Source organism: Peromyscus californicus, unplaced genomic scaffold (assembly GCF_007827085.1).
Source record: "Peromyscus californicus insignis strain IS unplaced genomic scaffold, ASM782708v3 Scaffold_4__1_contigs__length_199733344, whole genome shotgun sequence".
Classification (NCBI taxonomy): Eukaryota; Metazoa; Chordata; class Mammalia; order Rodentia; family Cricetidae; genus Peromyscus; species Peromyscus californicus.
This window is the reverse complement of record NW_026294562.1, coordinates 81,744,055-81,763,869: the sequence shown is the minus strand read 5'-3', so window position 1 is coordinate 81,763,869 and position 19,815 is coordinate 81,744,055. Positions and strand designations below refer to the sequence as shown.

At 46.6% G+C, this 19,815-nt stretch overlaps 1 protein-coding gene across 1 annotated transcript in view; it reads left to right on the top strand.

Annotated features, from left to right (window-relative positions):
* The first annotated feature begins 389 nt into the window (after positions 1 to 389).
* The window catches only part of Scnn1g (sodium channel epithelial 1 subunit gamma), a 35,862-nt gene continuing 16,436 nt past the window's right edge, over positions 390 to 19,815 (top strand). Inside the window, exons 1-6 of the mRNA XM_052712944.1 lie at positions 390 to 1,162; positions 4,609 to 4,957; positions 7,077 to 7,386; positions 8,763 to 8,953; positions 10,378 to 10,481; positions 13,437 to 13,600. Of these exons, the coding sequence (XP_052568904.1) occupies positions 1,054 to 1,162; positions 4,609 to 4,957; positions 7,077 to 7,386; positions 8,763 to 8,953; positions 10,378 to 10,481; positions 13,437 to 13,600 (1,227 nt within the window). The 5' untranslated portion in view covers positions 390 to 1,053. The remainder of the gene's footprint in view (positions 1,163 to 4,608; positions 4,958 to 7,076; positions 7,387 to 8,762; positions 8,954 to 10,377; positions 10,482 to 13,436; positions 13,601 to 19,815) is intronic.

Here is a 19,815-nt window from a genome sequence, read left to right as displayed (position 1 = left end):
CACTATGAGGCTAAGGATGTCCTTGAGCTTCTGAGCTCTCTTCTCACCCCCACCCCCAGCTCTAGCGTTACAGACATGCACCACCACACTCAGTTCGTTTGATACTGGGGCTCAAACCCGGAGCTTCTAGTGTGTTAGACAAGCACTCCACCACCTGAGCTACATCCGCATCCCCAGAACCTGAATTTTAACAGTCTGTAGGTGGGTATGAACACATCAGAGTCTAAGGCGTTTTTTTTTTTTTTTTTTTTTTTTTTTTTTTTTGGTTTTTCAAGACAGGGTTTCTCTGTGTAGCTTTGCGCCTTTCCTGGATCTCGCGCTGTAGCCCAGGCTGGCCTCGAACTCACAGAGATCCGCCTGCCTCTGCCTCCCGAGTGCTGGGATTAAAGGCGTGCGCCACCACCGCCCGGCGAGTCTAAGGCGTTTTAATTCTTGTTAATGCCGTCCCTTCTGTGGGGCCATGTTTCTTCCCAGCTCTAAGGGATCGTCACTCGGTTACCTATCTTTGGTCCCTCACAGTTTCAGTGTTCTAAACTTATGTCTAGCAGTCGTTTGTGTGAGTTCCTACAGAAAGGCAGCTGGCAGGCCCCAAAAATGAGTGCTTTGGTTGAACAGCTCCTGCTGCCCGCTGCCAGACTCCAGAGGACCCTGAAGCAGCTTCATGCTGCAGGTCCTGACAAGGTCGGAGGGGTGAGGAGTAAGAGGCTGCGTGGAACCTCTGCTGGAACTGGTATAAGAGCTTTCCTGTGATTTGGGCCAGAGTGAGGCCCAGGAGCTGCACAGTCGTTGGCTCTGCTAAGTACCTGGGAGAAGATGGGGCTGTGACCCAGCAGGAATGCAGGTTGCAGAGTGGCCTCGGGGCGGCAGCAAGCCCGCGCGGGGCCACAGCAAGACGCCGCGCAGCCCAGGCTGCGGCGCAGAGCTGACTCAGGACGGGAGGTGGCGCTGCGGGGTCGTGGTTCACTCCGGGCTCAGCCAAGCCCGGGGGTGGCCTGGGGAAAACACCTGGGCAGGTGTGGGCGGAGTCTGAGGGGGCGGGCCTAGGCCTGGCCCATGGGCGCTCCTGGTTGTGCCTCCTGGAGATGCTGGCTTTATGAAGTCAGAAGAAGAGGAGCGTCCCCAGGCCCGGCACTCGCCAGCTGCGACCCTTCGGATCTGAGAGGTAAGTCCAGCCGCGTCGAGTCGGTCCGATTCCGGGGTTCCAGGTACCTGAGCAGCCACGGGGCGCGGTGGCTTCCAAGAAAAATATTACGCTGTCCGCCGGTGGCGGGATGCTAAGACATTTCCCAGGCGATCTGGGTCTAGCCCCGGCTTCTCCCCAGACCCCGGCCCGGGATACAAAGCTGAGCGACAGGCGCTTCTGAACCAATGGGGAGCGGAGGGAGCGCGTCTCGGCTCTTCTCTGCCCAACTCACCCCACTGCCCAGCCTTGAGGAGCATGCACTTGACCGCGGCTGTTCCTTTCAGCCCCCGGGAAAGCTTTTCTTTGGAGGTGACTTGTAGAAAGAACCAAGTACATGAAGCGGGTTTGTTGGAAGCGGCTGCCCTCTCGGCAGCTACTCCAAAGCAGATGGCTATTGCCACAAGACTGCGCCAGGTCGCTCCCCGCCGCCGGACAGACTGGGCCTGCAGCGTGTCAGCGGGGCAGCGCTGCCGCGTAGCCTTGAGTCCTTGCTTCTGAGTCTCAAGCTATATCCGAACAACACCGTGGCCTGGAGAGAATGGAAACGTTCCCTGGTCCCAGGCTTTCGTGCCCAAGTTCTAGGATGAACAGAGCCTCGCAAATGTCTCACCCCTCGCCAAGCTTTATTTCCCTTACAGGGAAGAGGCAAGGTTAGGGGGCAGGGGACAGAAGAGAGCAGGTGTCAGGACCTGGGACCGGGAATTTCCAAGAATTCTTTAAGTCTTTCCTACCGTGTGGCCTTGGGCAAACAACCTAACTTCTTTGCACCTCACTTTGCGCCTCTGTGGGAGGGGGCTAGTAATAATACCTCATTTAGTCTGCAGTGAGAATTAAATTAGGTGAAAATGTTGGAATAGGAATCCTGGGCTCGGTTTATCAGTGACTGCCGGCTGCTATTATTGCCTCTGCTGCGGCTGTGACTGCAACCACTGTCATTATTTAGGGAACAGCATAACTAGTGTGGGTTCTCGGGTTCAAATCCTAGCTGGGACACTTTCTATTATGACCTAGGGCAATCTGCTTAGTCTATCCGTGTCTGTTTCGTTTGTACAATAGGGACTTATGATCCCTGCCTGAGAAGATTGTTGAGGACCATTCAGTGAGCTCGCCTTTAAGTTCTGAGTGTATCAGCGTCGAATTCCTCTACCAAAGAACGGAACTGAATCAAGCCCCACAACCTAGTGCTGGCTACACTCCTGCTTTGCCTTGGAGTTGAATTGTTTATGTGGACATTCTGGAGTGCCCCATCACACAACTGGCTGATCCTCTGGGGAAGAGATGAATGGGCAGAGAAACCCCAAGAATCATCTTCCGTGAGAAGAGCTAGTGTTAGGAGCTAGGTCCAGAATTCAGCTTCTGGCAGCGGAAGGAACCGTCTCTGGGCTGCAGTTTTACACAAATTGATCCTGGAACTATGCATTAAAGACAAACTGTTATCTTTCTTTCTCTCTCTCTCTCTCTCTCTCTCTCTCTCTCTCTCTCTCTCTCTCTCTCTCTCTCTCCCCCTCCCTCCCTCTCTCTTTCTCTCTCTCTTTCTTTCTTTCTTTCTTTCTTTCTTTCTTTCTTTCTTTCTTTCTTTCTTTCTAATGTATCCCTGGGTGGCCTAGAACTTGATATATAGACCAGAATGACTTAAACTCATAGAGATCTTCCTACCTCTGCCTTTTGAGTGCTGGGATTTAAAGCATGTGCAATTTTTTTTTTAAGGATGACAATATTTAAAGCAAAGTAGAGCCAAGTAAATTACACTGCTTGCCAAGAGGCTAACAGCATAATTTTGAAATTAGAGCTAGTTTTTCTCTACCTAGAAAACAATATGTAAGTCTCTGGGGGAGAGGTTATTGGGGGCAGTCTGGCCTCAGAACATCTCACCCCTGCCCTCCATTCCCTATTTATTTTTATTATAAGCCTTAAACCCACTAGCATGGTAAGCTTGAGAGCTTCACTCTCCCAACTTTTCCCCAACTTTGGACCATATTCCATGGATTCAGGATGGAAGAAAATGAATTCTGTTGGTCTAGAATCCTGCCTGGAGAATTTGATGATAGAAATGGAAATCTTTGTGTTAAGCAAAATAAGCCATTCTCAAAAAGATGTTTTCTCTCATATACAGAAGCCAGATTTAAGTGTATGTAGCAGGGGGACTAAAAGGGGATCATGAGCAAATGGACGAAGACTGTAAGGGAGGAGGGGGAGAGGGAGAGTAACGGAATGCATGTGGCATGAAAACAGAATGGGGGATTATTGGGGAGGAGGAAGAGGACCAGCAAGTGCAATGGCGTGGGGGGACAAATAGGAACAAGGTATAATGGCATGGATGCATGAAAATGCCTTAACAAAACCCATCTTGAAAAAGAAAATAACTCGATGGGGATCATCAAAGTCCTTGTCCTGAACTTAGACCCCCAAAGGACAGAGGAGCCATGCTGTGTATCCCCAGCAAGTCACCCTACCTCTCTGATATGGAGATAACAACAGCGTATCTACCTCATGTAATTTTTGAAACAAATAAATCTGCTGTATATTTATATACAGAGATTACATATGATTTATTACAGAGATTTATGAGACTGATAATTCTATCCACTGTACAGTGAGTTCATTGCTAAAATGAATATCTTGTGCTGTACTGTTTCTGCAGCTGAGAGGCATCATACACACTGTGAATGTGTTCATTCATTTTCCAACACTCACTCCTGAAGCTGCCATTGAATCAAGGTGCTTCTCCAAATTATAATATCTTAAAATTCAGGTAGAATGGCATGACACCTGGTAAATACGGAGCGGCCAACAGCCATGGGCCATTGTTACATCAGGTGCTATAGAAAGAAACAGGCAGTAAAGAGAAGAAACAGAAATCATTTCACTTGTAAGAAGCAGGGAAAACATGGTCAGGATACGATCTATAAGAGCTGCTGGGAAGTTGTGGGCGGTTTTGTCAGCCAGTGACTCCTTGCCTAGCCCTTGCTTTGTGCAGAAGGGACATTTTGCTAGGCACCATGAGACGTCATAAAACAAGAGGGCTGCTCTCGAGGAGAGGTGGCCAGTGGAGGCGATAAGGCACGGGTTTTAGTGCCCTGCCTGATAACAGAAGTCTGGCTGGGTTGCTGTGAGGGCACCAGCCCCAGGAACACCAGGGAAAGGTCCTTCAGCCAGTCCAGCCAGTATGTGCAGGTGACACATTGCCCTGCCCCCACAGCGTTAGGCCTGGGGGCCCTAAGAGGAGGAGGTAGCTGGGATGGCCCAAAGCAAATATCCTGGAGAAGGGGCCAAGGGCTCAGAATGCAGCCTGCCCAGCCCTCAGAAGAAGAAGAAGAAGGCCTCTCAGAACACGTGGGCTTGGTGTTTCCCAGTCGGAGGCTTCAGGGACTGGCTGGCAGGCCTGTGCTTGCAATCTCACTTACATGTCTCCTCTGTCCCTTCAGAACTCTGCAGACTGCCAAGTCCCCTCCTCACCATGGCACCTGGAGAGAAGATCAAAGCCAAAATCAAAAAGAACCTGCCGGTTCGAGGCCCCCAGGCACCAACCATCAAGGACCTGATGCATTGGTATTGCCTGAACACCAACACCCACGGCTGCCGCCGCATTGTGGTGTCCCGAGGCCGCCTTCGGCGCCTGCTGTGGATCCTGTTCACGCTGACGGCAGTGGCCCTCATTCTCTGGCAGTGTGCCCTCCTCGTCTTCTCTTTCTATACCGTCTCTGTCTCCATCAAAGTCCACTTCCAGAAGCTGGATTTCCCTGCCGTCACTATCTGCAACATCAACCCCTACAAGTAAGAGACTGCTGCCCTGGCATCTGGGAGCGGGGAAAGTCTGGCTTCTCATGGATGCCAAAGCACCTCCCCCAGAGTGGCGGTCTGAGCGCCTCACCAGCCTGCTGACACAGGTTTTACAAATTTGATTTGATCTCCAACATCGGTTCCAGACCTGTAAATGTTTTCTGTTGAATAGCTATGTCTCAGGCAGGAAGGCAGGGGAGGCTGCTCCACCAATCCTGCTTGGAGACTGAGTCTGGAGCGAGGTTAGCATTCTGCCTCCCCCAAACACACATGTAGCCTGGTTGAGCCTTTCCTCTTAGCTTCACTTAGTTTCACTCCTGTACTCTTCCCCAAAAGCCAGGCTGACTCAGAAGTGACACCCATGTGACTTCCGGCAGCATCCTTGCTGCCCTGACCCCTCATCTCAGTGAGCCCAGCCCAGTAATTGAGCTCCCTGAGCTCTGGACAGGATCAACCCTTGTTGCTGCCCTGATGTCAGTGGCAGGACCTGTTCTAAATGGGTCATCGGTGTCCTCGGGATTATGGGGAACTGATCTGGGAGGCAAGTCAGAAGGCAGCAGAATTTGTCAGGGCCGGGATGCAGAGCAGGGCTGCAGAGCTGGGCTGCGCGTGGGCGGGGGAGGCAGAGTGGGACTGCAGGGAGTTGTGGGGGAGTCAGAGCCGGGCTGCAGAGCAGGGCTGCGGGTGGGGGGGGGGGGTGGAGGAGGGTGCAGAGGGGGTAGGCAGAGCCGGGTTGCAGGGGGGTGGGGGGAGTCAGAGCCGGGTTGCAAAGTGGGGCTGTGTGTGTGGGGGGGGGTGTCGGGGGGGGGGGCAGAGCGGGGCTGCAGGGAGTGGGGCGCGGGGGCGGGGGGCGGGGAGTCAGAGCCGGGCTGCAGAGCGAGGCTGCAGAACAGGGAAGAGCAGAAGAGGCAAGAGGGAGCAGAAGCTGAGTTGGTCAGTCTCGCACTTAAGGCAAAGCTCAAAACCCAAATCAGGCCTCAGACTCATTCTCTGCCTCCAAAGTCTCCCACTGTCTTTCTCCTTTCCCCTCTCCTTTCCCATCGTTCCCTTTTCCTTTCTCCACCCATATTGGATCCATAATTATTTACTTAGCCTTTGTAAATTGTCAGACACTTTGCTGGGTTCTGGCCACAACACAGAATAACTCTAACACACTCTTTGCCCTAGTGGAGCTTAGACTACAGTGAGGGAGTGAACTATTAACAAATATATTTATGCCACTACAAGGGAGTATATATATATATATATACTCCCTTTTAAAAATTAACATTATTTATATACTTGGAGACAGTCAGATTGGTCTTAAACTTGTGATCTTCTTGCCTCAGCCTCCCGAGTGGTGGCACTGCAGCTGTGTGCCACCATACCCAACTATATTTCTTATACCTATAATAAACACAGTGAGCCTTGCCAATAACCTCATTTCACAAATAAGCAAACTGGGAACTCGAGACACAGAAAAGCTAAGAAACTTGTCTAAGGTCACATAGCCTGCATTAGGATGGAGACTTGAACAAGGCAGGTAGCTTGACTCTGAAACTGATCTCCTTAGCCACTGTGCTATGTCGAGACCTCTACAGAAAGCAAGAGGGAGAGGGAAGAAGGAATTATGAGAGAAACTGGGACCATTTGGTATAGTGACGATTTTATTTTTAAAAAAATGCCATTATGTTTCACGTAGTCAGCTCTTGTTTTCTGTGTGGGGGTGTTGTCAAGGTGACAGTCCCAATCTCTTGCCTCCCAGCACTGGTTGGAGGATGCTCTGTGGGCAGAGGCAGAGTGTTATGGGTGGAAGCAGAGCCTGCCCCCGTACAGTTAGCAGTTATTTATGTGTCCTCATTTGGGCTACTTTACAGGAGGCACCTGAGAGTCAACGCTCTGGAAACACTGATTGGAGGCATCAACATACTCAAGCACTAGTAGATAGAGGTGGCAGAGGTGGGAGCCAGTGGTCATTTTGAATGGTGCAAATAGTGAAAGACCTGGTCCCCTTGGCCAAGGAAGTGGTCAGGAGACACAGGGCTGACACCAAGATGGAAGGCAAACACGTAGAAGCAACAGCACCATGCCAAAGGTCTTTCTTCTCCATGACGTTTCCTTTCCACTTTGGTAGGTACAGTGCTGTGAGTGACCTTCTGGCTGACTTGGATAGTGAGACAAAACAGGCTTTGCTGTCCCTGTATGGAGTCAAAGATGTTCCAGATGCTAAAGCTCAGAAACGCCGAGAAGCAAGATCCACTTGGGAAGGCTCACCACCCAGATTCCTCAACCTGATCCCACTGCTGGTCTTCAGTGAGAGTGAGAAGGGAAAGGCCACGGACTTCTTCACTGGTCGGAAGCGGAAAATCGAAGGGAAAATCATTCACAAGGCTTCCAATGTCATGCATGTTCATGAGTCAAAGAAATTGGTGGGATTTCAATTGGTAAGACTCACTTCGTCACAGTTCACAGGTATGGGAGGGGAGCTGGGGGTGGTGGACTCAGAGTCTCTTCTTAATCATTATAGCCAATAGGCCAACTGTAAGATTTATACTTCATTAGAGTGATTTGCTGGCAAGCAACTGAAACCAATCTCAAGCAGGTTTAGGCATGGGCGAAGTCTTAAGACCACTGACTCACAGGAGGCCTTTTAAAGACAGAAATTTGGGGAGACCTAGTGATCTAGGGAGCAAAAAATGATGGGATTCATTTGGATACTGATCCTGAATTAAAGAGACCATTTTCACTCTTTCTGTTAATGCCTAAGATGCAGATTCTGTCTTGGGAATCTACTTAACCAAGCTTGGGGAGTACCTCCTGACAGGGTCCCGAAGCAGAATTGCTACACAGACATCAGAAAGGGGAAAATAAACTATAGCAAATGCACCAGGGTCCCAGTAGTACTTGCCTTCATGAGGTGCCATGGCCAGGCTTCTCATCTCCTCTCTGACCCCACTCCAGTGGAAATAGGAAGCAGCTATTCGCTGAAAATGAATTCTATTACTTTCCTGGGTAAAGACTGTCACTACCTGTGCCTCTCTATGCCACCACTGGAGCATGGACAGGGGCTATTTCTTCACCTTGGTAGCCTTGATTATGAGACTTTTGAACATAGCAATACTTCCTATCAATCTAAACAAATTCTCAAGAACGAAAAAGGCCCCTCATCAAAATCATTGAGACTTCAAAATCCTCCTGGTTCCATTCATAGGATATTTACATGATTCTCTTGATACCAAATTCCTTGGACATTTGTCCTTTTAGGACACTTTCCAACCCCAGAGTGATGAAAATGTCTGGAATGTTCCATGGCTTCTCTCTAGAGCCCTCATAATTAAGTATTTCAAACATGAGCCCTTCCAACCATTTGCTAAGTGTAGTTGAGTAGGCTGGTATTCCAACTAACATTCTGTCAGTGACATACTCCATACGTTAGTGCCTTGGCTGAGATCCTACAGAGAGGTAATGTCAGAGTCTGGGCTAGAATCCAGATTTCTAGACTGTGTCTATAATAAGAAATGGAAGAGTTCAGTAGGAAGATAGTGACGTTAATTAGCTAAACCCTAGAAATATGGGGACCCTAAAAACATACTTTTCTTCTTGTCCAATGGCAGACAGTAGTAGGAAGACATAGGGGTTGACCTCAGTGTCCTTCTTTGCTCTCTCATCTATCCTTGAGGCTTAAGGTTGACCTCTTCAAGCTCCCGGAAGTAAGGGGAAACCAACCTTGTTCTCAAGGATCTAAGCTGGCATCTGTAACTCATCTCAGTTCTCTCAGCAGTAATGGAACTGACAGCCTGGTGTCTCCTCTTATTCACAGTGCTCAAATGACACCTCTGACTGTGCCACCTACACCTTCAGCTCGGGAATCAATGCCATCCAGGAGTGGTACAAGCTTCATTACATGAATATCATGGCTCAGGTTCCTCTAGAGAAGAAAATCAACATGAGCTATTCTGCCGAAGAACTGCTGGTGACTTGCTTCTACGATGGGATGTCCTGTGATGCCAGGTCAGGAGTGGACACTCTCTGAGAATCAGAGGCTCTAACCTTAGGCCTTTTCCCATGCACCTCCAGATCACCTGTAGGTCTTAAGAACACTGACTCTGCCCTTTGGAAAATCACTTACACGGGAGCTAGGTTCCAGGGCCGCTGGGAAAATATACCTGGTGTGGAATCACAATATCTTTTTTTTTTTCAAGACAGGGTTTCTCTGTGTAGCTCTGGCTTTCCTAGAATTCACATTGGCAAATCACTATATCTTTAAACCCATTAAATTACCTGTTACAACACAAGTAGTCAATAGTATGCATTGTAGCTTTGTATATTACTATTATGTATGAGAGCCATTACTCTAGTACAGAGGAAGGAAGGAAGGAAGGAAGGAAGGAAGGAAGGAAGGAAGGAAGGAAGGAGGAAGGGAGGGGAAATGGAGGGAGGGAGAGAGAGGGAGGAGGAAGGAAGGAAGAAAAGAAGAAAGGGATGGATGGATGGATGGATGGAGGGAGGGAGGGAGGAAGGGAGGGAAGGAGGACAAAGGGAGAAAAAAGAAAGGGAGGGGAGGAGGGAGGGAGGCAGGCAGCAGTGTTTAAGTGTTTATATTTGTGATTCTTCAGACCATTGCACCTTGAATACAATAATCATCCCTGGTGGTGATGATTAAGTCAATGGGACATTCTGAGGTGACCCCACCAGTCTGAATGGTTTAACTACCTTCTTTTCTGAGTTCCAAGCCTTTCTGACCCTTCTGTACATTAATATACATAGTGGTCCTTGCAAACATTGAGTGTTTGGGGTAATCTCCCCTTGAGGGTAAAAGTCCTGAAATTGCATAATGGCCATAGGATGAGACTCCTCTGAGGGTCATTTCATGGGGCTGGGGATTTGAAAAGCTTCAAGTGTTATCTGAGAAATTCAAGGGTAGAGAAGTTTGGGGACAGACATGTGACATTAAGAATATCATGTCAGGGATGAGGATGTAGTTCAGTTGGTCGAGTGATTGCTCAACATGCACAAAGCCTCAGGTTCCACCCCTAAGTACAGTGGTACACACCTGTACTCCCAGCCCTCCAAAGAAGGAAGCATTAAGATAGGATGTTCAACGTTATTCTTGGCTACATGGGGAATTTGAAGTGAGCCTGGGATACATGAGACCCTATTTCAAAGACAAAATAATATCAAATCAAAATAGAGATGGCAGTGAGAGGATTAAGAGTGAGAACAAAGGGCATAGTCTAATTCTACTTCAAGGTCTGTCAGCCTGGCTGAGGGGCTTGTTCATTTTACCAGAGGAAAATGGGAAAACTGAGTCACATTCATATCCATTAGCCCCAAGGAAAGTTTTCTCCATCAACACAGTGCTTCCTGACTTCAACTGGGATACACAAGGGCAAGCCCCAGCCCAGCTCCGTATGAGCCTTTCTCTTCCTCCATAGGAACTTCACGCTTTTCCACCATCCAATGTATGGAAATTGCTACACGTTCAACAACAGAGAAAACGCCACCATCCTCAGCACCTCCATGGGGGGCAGTGAGTATGGTAAGGAAACCTGAGTGGAGGGGACCCTGAGACACTGGAGTAACTATCTTGATGGCAGCAGTACAAGTGGGGAAGTTTGAACTTCCACCCCCTCCACCTGGCTCTAAAGCAAAGGCATACTTACCCTCTCCCAGTGCATACAGGAGCATCCATGGTCATTCTCTTCCTCGCTATGGGTGTGTTTGCCTTTCTAACGTCTCTACCTTTGAGAGAGTCACAGGGACACTGCTGGGCTCCCTTTAGCTGACAAACCACTCTGGTTTAAGCTCGTTGCTGGGGTGACTAATACTGGGCAGGTGGCGTCTAAACAGAGCTAAACCCAGATGGGCTGAATAGGAGATTAGACGGGCAGACACACCTTTAACTTAGTTAAGATGACAGATTCTGGAGCCAAACCCCAGCTCTGCCTCTCACTGTGTGACCTTGGTTACTGCCCTTCAACTATAAAATGAGGACAGTAACAGTAGCTCCCATAAATGTTATTCAGAGCACGTAGAATACGATCTGGAACACACTCAAGCTACCATACCAAAATACCATCGTTTGGGTGGCATCAACAGTAGACATTAATTTCTCACAATGCTGAAGGCTGGAAGTTCAAGATCAAGGTGCTGGCACTTGTGGATTCAGATAAGGCTTCTCCTCTTGGCTGCAGGTAGCTGCCTTCTTCCTGTATCCTCACATGGCCTTTCCTCTGTCTCAAGAGGGTGCTGTGATGTCTCTCCTTTTTATAAGGACACCAGTCCTGTCAGATTAGATCCATGCCCTTAAGACCTTACTGAGCCTTCATTAAAGTCCTATCTCCAGATGCCTTCACAATGGAGGCTGGCACTTCACTCTGTGAACCTGGCCGGGGGAAGGTACACACTCTAGCCACACACACCATGTGGGCAACTATCACTGATATCACTGCTGCCACCATTACAACCGTTTATGACACTACTACTTCTGCTATGTCTACTTTGTCGGGGAGGTAAGAACATGGCAGACCAGGTTGGGTTCCTCACAGAAGGAGCTCCTCCATGCCTTTTCTGTGCTGCTAAGGATCCAACCAAGGGCCTTGCACATGCTGAGCAAAGCGCTCCGCTGCTGAGCTGCACCCCTAGCCCTTACATGTTTTGAGATAGGGTTTCACTAGAAAGCCCAGGATGGCCCCAAACATGTGAGCTTCCTACCACTGCCTCCTGAGTCCAGAGAGTACAGGCATGCATACACCACCATGGCCAAGCAAAGGGAATTCTTGAAAAGTTCAACGTGAATAGAACTTAATTTGTTACACAGATATACTCTTGTTAGGAATAGCCAGGCTCTGTTATAGGGGAAATCTACACAGAATCCTGGCTTTCATAACTCTGAAATCGGTGTTCTTTCCAAGACCTTGAGAAGCTGTGACCCACAATGCACATTGCAGTGGCAAGAGGCTGGGTGGGAACTGAGTGAACAGGGGCAGAGTTCTTGCTCTGCTTTGTAGAAGCTGTGTGGCCTCCTGTACACCACATCCCTCTCTGGGCTCAGTTCCCTTATTTACAAATAGAAAGGGTTAGAATAGCTCTGAAGTTCCCATCTTTCAATTCACACAGATTCTACCCATTCATTCATTCACTTGCTAAACACTTACTATCTACCATCTGCTGGTCCCACTTTGAGGAGCTAGGAATACAGTGGGGAATGAGAGATGCCATTCCTGCTTTTAGGGAACTTGCATTCCCATGGAAAGAGACATTAGGAAAATGAATAAACATGCAGAGACATGATTTAACCACAATACTAATGAGAGGTAGGAGGGGGAGGGAGCAGAAAGGGGGATGACAGAGTGGCTGGGCTCAGAACGGGAAAAGAGCTGGAAAAGGGGGCACTCAGAAAGACCTCATTGAGGGGGATATTTAAAGATGAGAAGGCCCATGTTTGCATTCACAGGAGCAGTCTGGGTTCTAGAGAAGGAAATGAATCCAATGTGTTCTAGAGAGATAAATAAGGTATATAAGTGACTTTTCTGTTGCTGAGATAAAACAATATGACTAAGGCAATGTATGAAAGCATTCAGTTGGGCTTACAGTTTCAGTGAGTTAGAGTCCATGGTGACGGAGCAAAGACATGGTGATAGGAACAGCTGAGAGCACATATCTCGAACTGAAAGCAGGAAGCAGAGAGCACACTAGGGGTGGCAGGAAGTGTCTGAAGCCTCAAAGCTTACTCCTGTGACATTTCCTCCAAGGCCATATCTCCTAATCCTTCCCCAACAGTTCCACCAACTGGGGACCAAAAATTCAACATATGTGTCTATGGGGGCATTCTTATTCAAATTACCACATAAGAGCAGTGTGCTTGGAGCTGAGCCAGAAAGGGAGAGAATGGGATAAGTTGAAGATAAAGACATAGATCAGACTAATCTTCATAGTCTTGATGGTGACAGGCAGGGGGAATCCATGGCATTCCCCTATATCCAGAGAGATTTCACTAAAGGGCTTCAGGTGGTGATCTGACTTGATTTCCAGTCTTGAATGTTCCATCTGGCAGCTGGGTACAGAATATATTCTGCATAGAGAACAAGAGCAGGGGAAGAAAGGAGGTTAGACCAACAACCAGATACACGATCACATTTTATCTCTTCCCCAGCTCCACTCTGTAAACAGCCACAGCACTGAAGGTACCTTTGGATGCCCAATAGAACTTCCTTTATCAGCAACTACATAGATTTACATGTCTCGGCCAGTTCCTTTTTATTTAGCAGGGATTTAGTCTTAGCCGGTGCTGTGACTGTGATGTGTTTGAATCACTATTTTGAACTTGTAATAAGCAGATCAAACACAAGTCCTACTGTCTTAGAGATTCCAGTCTGGTTTTCACCTACCTTTTACTTTCTGGGAGTCCCTGGGTCTTGGATTGGAGGCTCCCCCAAGGCCCTGGGGACTGTTTTGCTAGCCTTTGACTACAGCAAGCTGCTCTGTCTCTCAGGACTGCAAGTCATCTTATACATAAATGAAGATGAATACAACCCCTTCCTGGTGTCCTCCACGGGAGCCAAGGTGCTTATCCATCAGCAGAATGAATACCCCTTCATCGAAGATGTGGGGACAGAGATTGAGACAGCAATGTCCACCTCCATAGGAATGCACCTGGTAAGAGGATATTCACTGACTTATGTTTAGAAAGGCTTATATATTTTTTTATTTTGAATGATGGCTGCAGAGGTACAGCTAATGAAAAAGGATGCTGTTTTCCAAGGGAGCATAGATTCTGTGCTTTCCAATGGCTACCCCAATGGTCATTCCAGGAGTCATATTCAAGTTTGTGCTTGTGTCTTCCATGTGAGTTAGCAAGCACAGGATGCCATCTGGGAAGTAACTCAGGGAAACTCCCTCATTAAAAAACAAAGAAAAAAGCCGGGCGGTGGTGGCGCACGCCTTTAATCCCAGCACTCGGGAGGCAGAGCCAGGCGGATCTCTGTGAGTTCGAGGCCAGCCTGGTCTCCAAAGCGAGTTCCAGGAAAGGCGCAAAGCTACACAGAGAAACCCTGTCTCGAAAAACCAAAAAAAAAAAAAAAAAACAAAGAAAAAAAACACCAGTGTTTATGGAATTGAAGCATCCGATACTAGCTATAGATTGGTCAGACAGGTAAGGAGAACAGATACCATCCTTCTAGGATGCTTCCTGGCACATGGTGGGGGAAACAACGATGACACGCTGATACCCACTTAAAGTTATGGAGTTTTCAAAGGTCTGTTTAGCCCATCGCACTTCCAGCAATTTCACTGCATCTGCCAAGAACTCTTTCTACCCTCAAGCCTCTGACCTTCTGTAACCTAAGTGCGTACTGGAACCCACATGCCTATCAAAAGAAGCATGCAAGGACCCCAGACACCAAATAACATACCTTATCATTCCACTCTTAATCTTTGCCGCTCTGACAAGAGGGCATTCTACCCATTGTAGTTTTTCTTATATTCATCCTTAATGGAGAATTTTTTTTTTTTGCTTGTGTGTGGTGGAAAAACTAGACAAACAATCTCTTTAGGGACAATTGCTTACATCTTTATCAGCATCTGTGTTTAATGTCTCACTGTAAACTCCCAGCCATTGCATCTCACAAACTTAGTCTCCAGAGCCGTGGTTTCAAAAATCTAAGCCATCGGCTCAGATTTTCTAAACTAGAATCTCTGAAAGATTCAAGGATCAAAATCCTGTGATGATCACAAGAGTCAGTACTATCAGGAAATGTGACTTAGAAACTTAAGCGATTCTCAGTCAGAGGTAATGAGGTGAGGTGGTGGGCATTCGAGGCTTGATTGACCCTCCATCATGTAGTCATTCAACAGTGGAAAGACATCACATTTGCTTTTTGAGGTAATGTCTTTTCATGTGGCCCAGGCTGGCCTGGAACTCTTCAGCCTCGGCTTCTTAAGACAAGTGGTAGGAGGGCTTCGTAAGAGCATATCATGGGTGTCTTGGTTAGTCTTCTGGTTAAAAACATAAAATTGGATTATTTATAAAGTGGAGAATTTTGTTTGGCTTGTAATTTGGGGCTGGAAAGTCCAGCACAGTGGTGACCATTGGTAAAGAGTCTTCTTGCCGCATTGTGACCAGACAGGGGCCTCACAGAGTGAGCACGATAGCTCAGGTTGCTCTTCCTCTTCTTATAAAGCTGCTAATGCCATCATAGGAACCCACTTTATGCCTTTATCTCCTAATGATCTCCAGAGATCCCATCCCCAAATGTTATTAACACATGAGTTTGGGGATTGCATTTCTAACACATGAATTTTGAAGGGATACATTTGAACCATAGGAATGGGATACTGACCCAAGGGAAGGTGAGATTCAGGGTATGCTATTCTGAAGAAACGTGATTTAAGCATTACTAGTGGAGATGACGAAGTAGAATGGCGGTGGTACCCAGGACATCTGTTCCTTCAGTAGGGGAGGAAACCATTCTGATAGTCGTCTGGTGATACAGATGCTCTCAGATGCATATGGCTTGAGACCTTTGTTCTAACATAGGAGATAGGTAATGTGTACAGCTTGGGCTATATGAATGCTGATTTTCCAAAGAGACAGAAGCAGCTTGATTCTTCAGTATGCTCAAATGAAGAATTGGAAAACCTGGGGTACCACTAATTTCTCTGTTCACCGAAGAGCCAAAAGCTCTCAGAAGACAACAGTGGACATTTACACCCAACATCCCCCATACTGCTTTCTCTGAACTCCAAAGAAGGACGTGGACTTTTCAACTGCTTCTTTCCTTACTCTTTTACCCTCTCTCTGCCTCCTGCCTCCTGTAGTGTCTGTAATGGTTAGGAGTTAAGCAAGCTTTCAAAAATTCAAAACAAAATGGATTCTGTCCTTGAGGTCTCTGTTTTGAGCTTGGAAACACCCACCATGTTATTAAGCAAACACTCTATACGAATGGTGGGTAAACAAGGATCTGGTTGAGTTTTCTGCTACACCTGTAGAAAATCAAAGGCACGCAGCAGGGTCAGTCAGCCAGAGGTATGATTGATGACCACGCAGAACAACAACAGAAAGACAAGGATTACTCAGAGGTCAGCAGGGAATCACGAAGAATAAATCCAAACAAACTAGACTTCCTTCCTTTTTCATCTTTCACGTTTGTTTGCTTACTTATTATTTGTTGATAGGCATGGTAAGCTGATAGACTTCGTCATGGAACTGGTCAACAAACTTTTTCTTATTTTTTAAGGCCTATATGGCTTAACATGTCCAAGACTCTGAATATCAAAAGATGAACCCAAACTTTAAGAGGAGAAGACAAAAATCAACACACCTGGGCTGGGGAGGCAGCTTGCTGGTAGAGTATTTGCCTAGTGCGCACATTTGCTAGTGCTGGGTTCTAGTAACACACACACACACATATACACACACACACACGCACACATGCACACACGCACATGCACACACACACATGCACATGCACATATGCACATGCACACACACACACAATTAATCAATTGTTGATTGATTCATTGCTCAACATACATCTGCAACATAGAGACTGTGTCTGGGGAAACAAGGACCCTGTCTGTTTTTTACCTAGTCTCAGATTTTAGAATGTAATATATTCCCAGTAATTACTGGGTAGATGCATGGATGGAAGGATGGATGGATGGATGGGTAGCTAGATGGGTGGATAGTCAAATGGAGGCTATTGGAAAAGCTTCCTATGTGATGAATTCTTAAAGAATAAGTTCCTGCCAAATGATATCAGGAAAGGCTAGTCCAAATAGAGAGCACAGCAACTATAAAAGGGCCATGGGTAAGATGTTAAGACACATAGGAAAGCTTTTTGAACCTTGAAAGCTGGATACAGTGCCACATGCCTGTAATTCTAGCATTCAGGAGGCTACAACAGGAGGATTAGGAGTTTGAGGCCAGGCTGGCCTACACAGTGAGACATTGTTTTAAAAATAACATTTTGATTAAAGTCCAATCAATATGCTGGAGATAGCACATTAATAGCAATTCTGGAGAGAAACGGTAAGAATCTTCACTAGGGCAATGGCTGTGAAGGTGAGCGGGAGTTAGACGTAGAGAGAATGTGGAAGCAGCAGGGCTTCACAACTGATGTTATTGAGACCAGCTAGGGGAAGCTAGATAGATATTTGGGTCCTGGCTGAGCTGTGGGGTGGGTCAGTGCCAGGCTCGGAATTAGGGAATAAAAGAGAGAGGGTGCTGAAGATGACTACGTCAGTTCAAGACTTGCCCAATTACTTGTGTCTTGAGGGCAAAAGCAGGTGAAGATAAAATGTCCAGTAAGTGAACCTGGAGCTCAGAAGAAAATCTGGAAGATATTCCTAGGCTTGGAAATAAATGCCATTACCCAAGACCTGAAACAGAACCTTCAACATGAGCTGTTTAGGAGCTGAGCAGAAAGAAAATAGAGGGGCAGAGAAACAGAAGCCAGGAGGAGTCTGTGTCAGATAACTAATAGTCTCGGGAAGGTGTGTCAAGTGCACTTGAGAGGTCAAGCAAGATGAAAGAGGAGAGGAGTTCTCTGGGTTTGGAGACCAAGAGGGCACTGGCACTCTTTGCCAAGACGGCCTGCGGTGGAAGGAGTGGAACAGAAACTAGAGTACAATAGGTTGAATGGTGAATGGGAGTTGAGGAAGTGACCAGGGGTGGACCATTCACTCCTGGAGGTGTAGGACTGAGTCATGTTGCAGAGAGACACTGCACTGTGCTGCAAACCCCACAATATTCCTTTACCTCCAAGTGTGCTCATACATTCTTTTCTCAAGGATGGGTATCTCAGGGATTGAGGACTCAGGGGTCTGATTTTTGCACTTCGGTTATATGATCTCCACACCTTGGTTACCTCATCTGTATAATGGGATGGTGACAGAAATGCTGCTTTGTGGCTGGGAGAGTTCAGTGAGTTAATGTCTGCTAGGCACTTGTGTGACATGCACTACATGCTTGGCATATAACAAGTGCTCAGAAAAAAAATGCACTGGCATTCCTGTACATGCTTTGAGAAAAGAGATGTGTCCAGGCATGAGAATGAATGCCTGCAATCCCTGCACTCAGGAGATGGAAGCAGTCACAGACTTGATGCCAGCCTGGGGGATACATCAAGACTTGTCTGAGGGACAGCAGAGATGTTAGGGAAGGCTTATCTTTTCTTTTTAATAACCCTTTCTTTTATGAGATACATATGTAATATGTACATGATACATATCCATATTACTATATAACACTACCTATTGTATCATATATATGAAGGATACTAATTCCACATATATAAAATATACTAATCACTTGCTGTATGTGTTGAAAACATCTTCCCTGGTTTGTGCTTTCCTTTGAAAAGCATTTTTCAATGAAAAGCACTAAGTGTTGTGTAGTTGTGACCTTTCTTCTCTCTCTCTTGTCAGTATATCTACTGAGGGTTTCCCTTGAGATCAGATACTGAAGTGGATTTCCTTCCAATTATTTTACCACTTCATTTTATACTTTAACCAGTTTGATTTCTTTTCTGCAGGATGTAGAGACTAAGTATATTTCTTCCTCTAAACCTTTTTTTATGTCTTAATTTCTTATTTTGAGCAATTTGTTTTCACCATTAATTGGCAGTGCAAATTGTTTTGCTTTTTGCAACACACACACACACACACACCACACACACACACACACACACACACACACACACACACACACACACACACACACCATTTATAACATACCACAAAATGCAGAGTTAAATCACCTGTTTCAGTTACTTTTCTCCTTGCTGTGACTAAAAACAACGTAAAGGCAGAAGCAGTGTAAAGAAGGAAGGATTTAATTGGACCTCACAGTTTGAGGATACAGACCATGATGGTGAGGAAGAGATGTGAGCAGCAGCGTGAGGTGACTGGTCACACTGTGTCCACAGTCAGGAAGCAGAGGGAGATGAAGGCTGGTGTTCAGCTTGCTTTCTGTTGTTTCCTGTATTCAGTCTGGGACCCCAGCCTATGGGATGGTGCTGCCTCCACCACGTTCCAGGTGGGTTTTCCCTCTCCAGCTAAACCTCTCTAGAAACACCTTCATACACATACACAGAGGTGTGTCTTCTAGGTGACTCTAAATGCAATCAAGTTGACCATCAAAATTAAGCATCATGCCACCCATAATGGCATGCAGGGGAAAGCCCTGCAATTCTTCCCTAATTTTTAAATTTTAATGTTAAAATGAAACTTTCCTGGGTATACTCCCCTGAAATTTGTTTTTATTTCCTCAGAATTCAAAATATATTACCAGCATTGTCCCACAGCATGATAGTCCTCCAGTTTCAATGACAATATACAATTTTGTTGTGTAAATGTAGATATCATCATGATATTCTGAGTTCCTATGGTATACAGTTGTCCTTTGGTATTGGAAGGAAATTTGTTGTTCGAATCTTAGATGGTCTTTTAATAATAATAATAATAATAATAATAATAAAGGAGCCTGTAGGTAAAGTTTTTTCCAGTCCTGCTCGGCTCCCCTGGCACTACAACCGCTTGTACCCAAGTAAACACACAGAGACTTATATTACTTGTAAACTGTATGGCCGTGGCAGGCTTCTTGCCATCTAGTTCTTATATCTTAAATTAACCCATTTCTATTAATCTATAAGTTGCCACATGGCTTGTGACTTATCAGTACTTTATATCTTGCTTCTCGTGGTGGCAGCAGCTGGCAGCATCTCCTGACTCAGCCTTCCACTTCCCAGCATTCTCCTCTCTGCTTATCCCACCTATACTATACTTCCTCCCTGGCTATTGGCCAATCAGCATTTTATTTATCAATCAATCAGAGCAACATATTCACAGCATACAGAAAGACATCCCCAGCA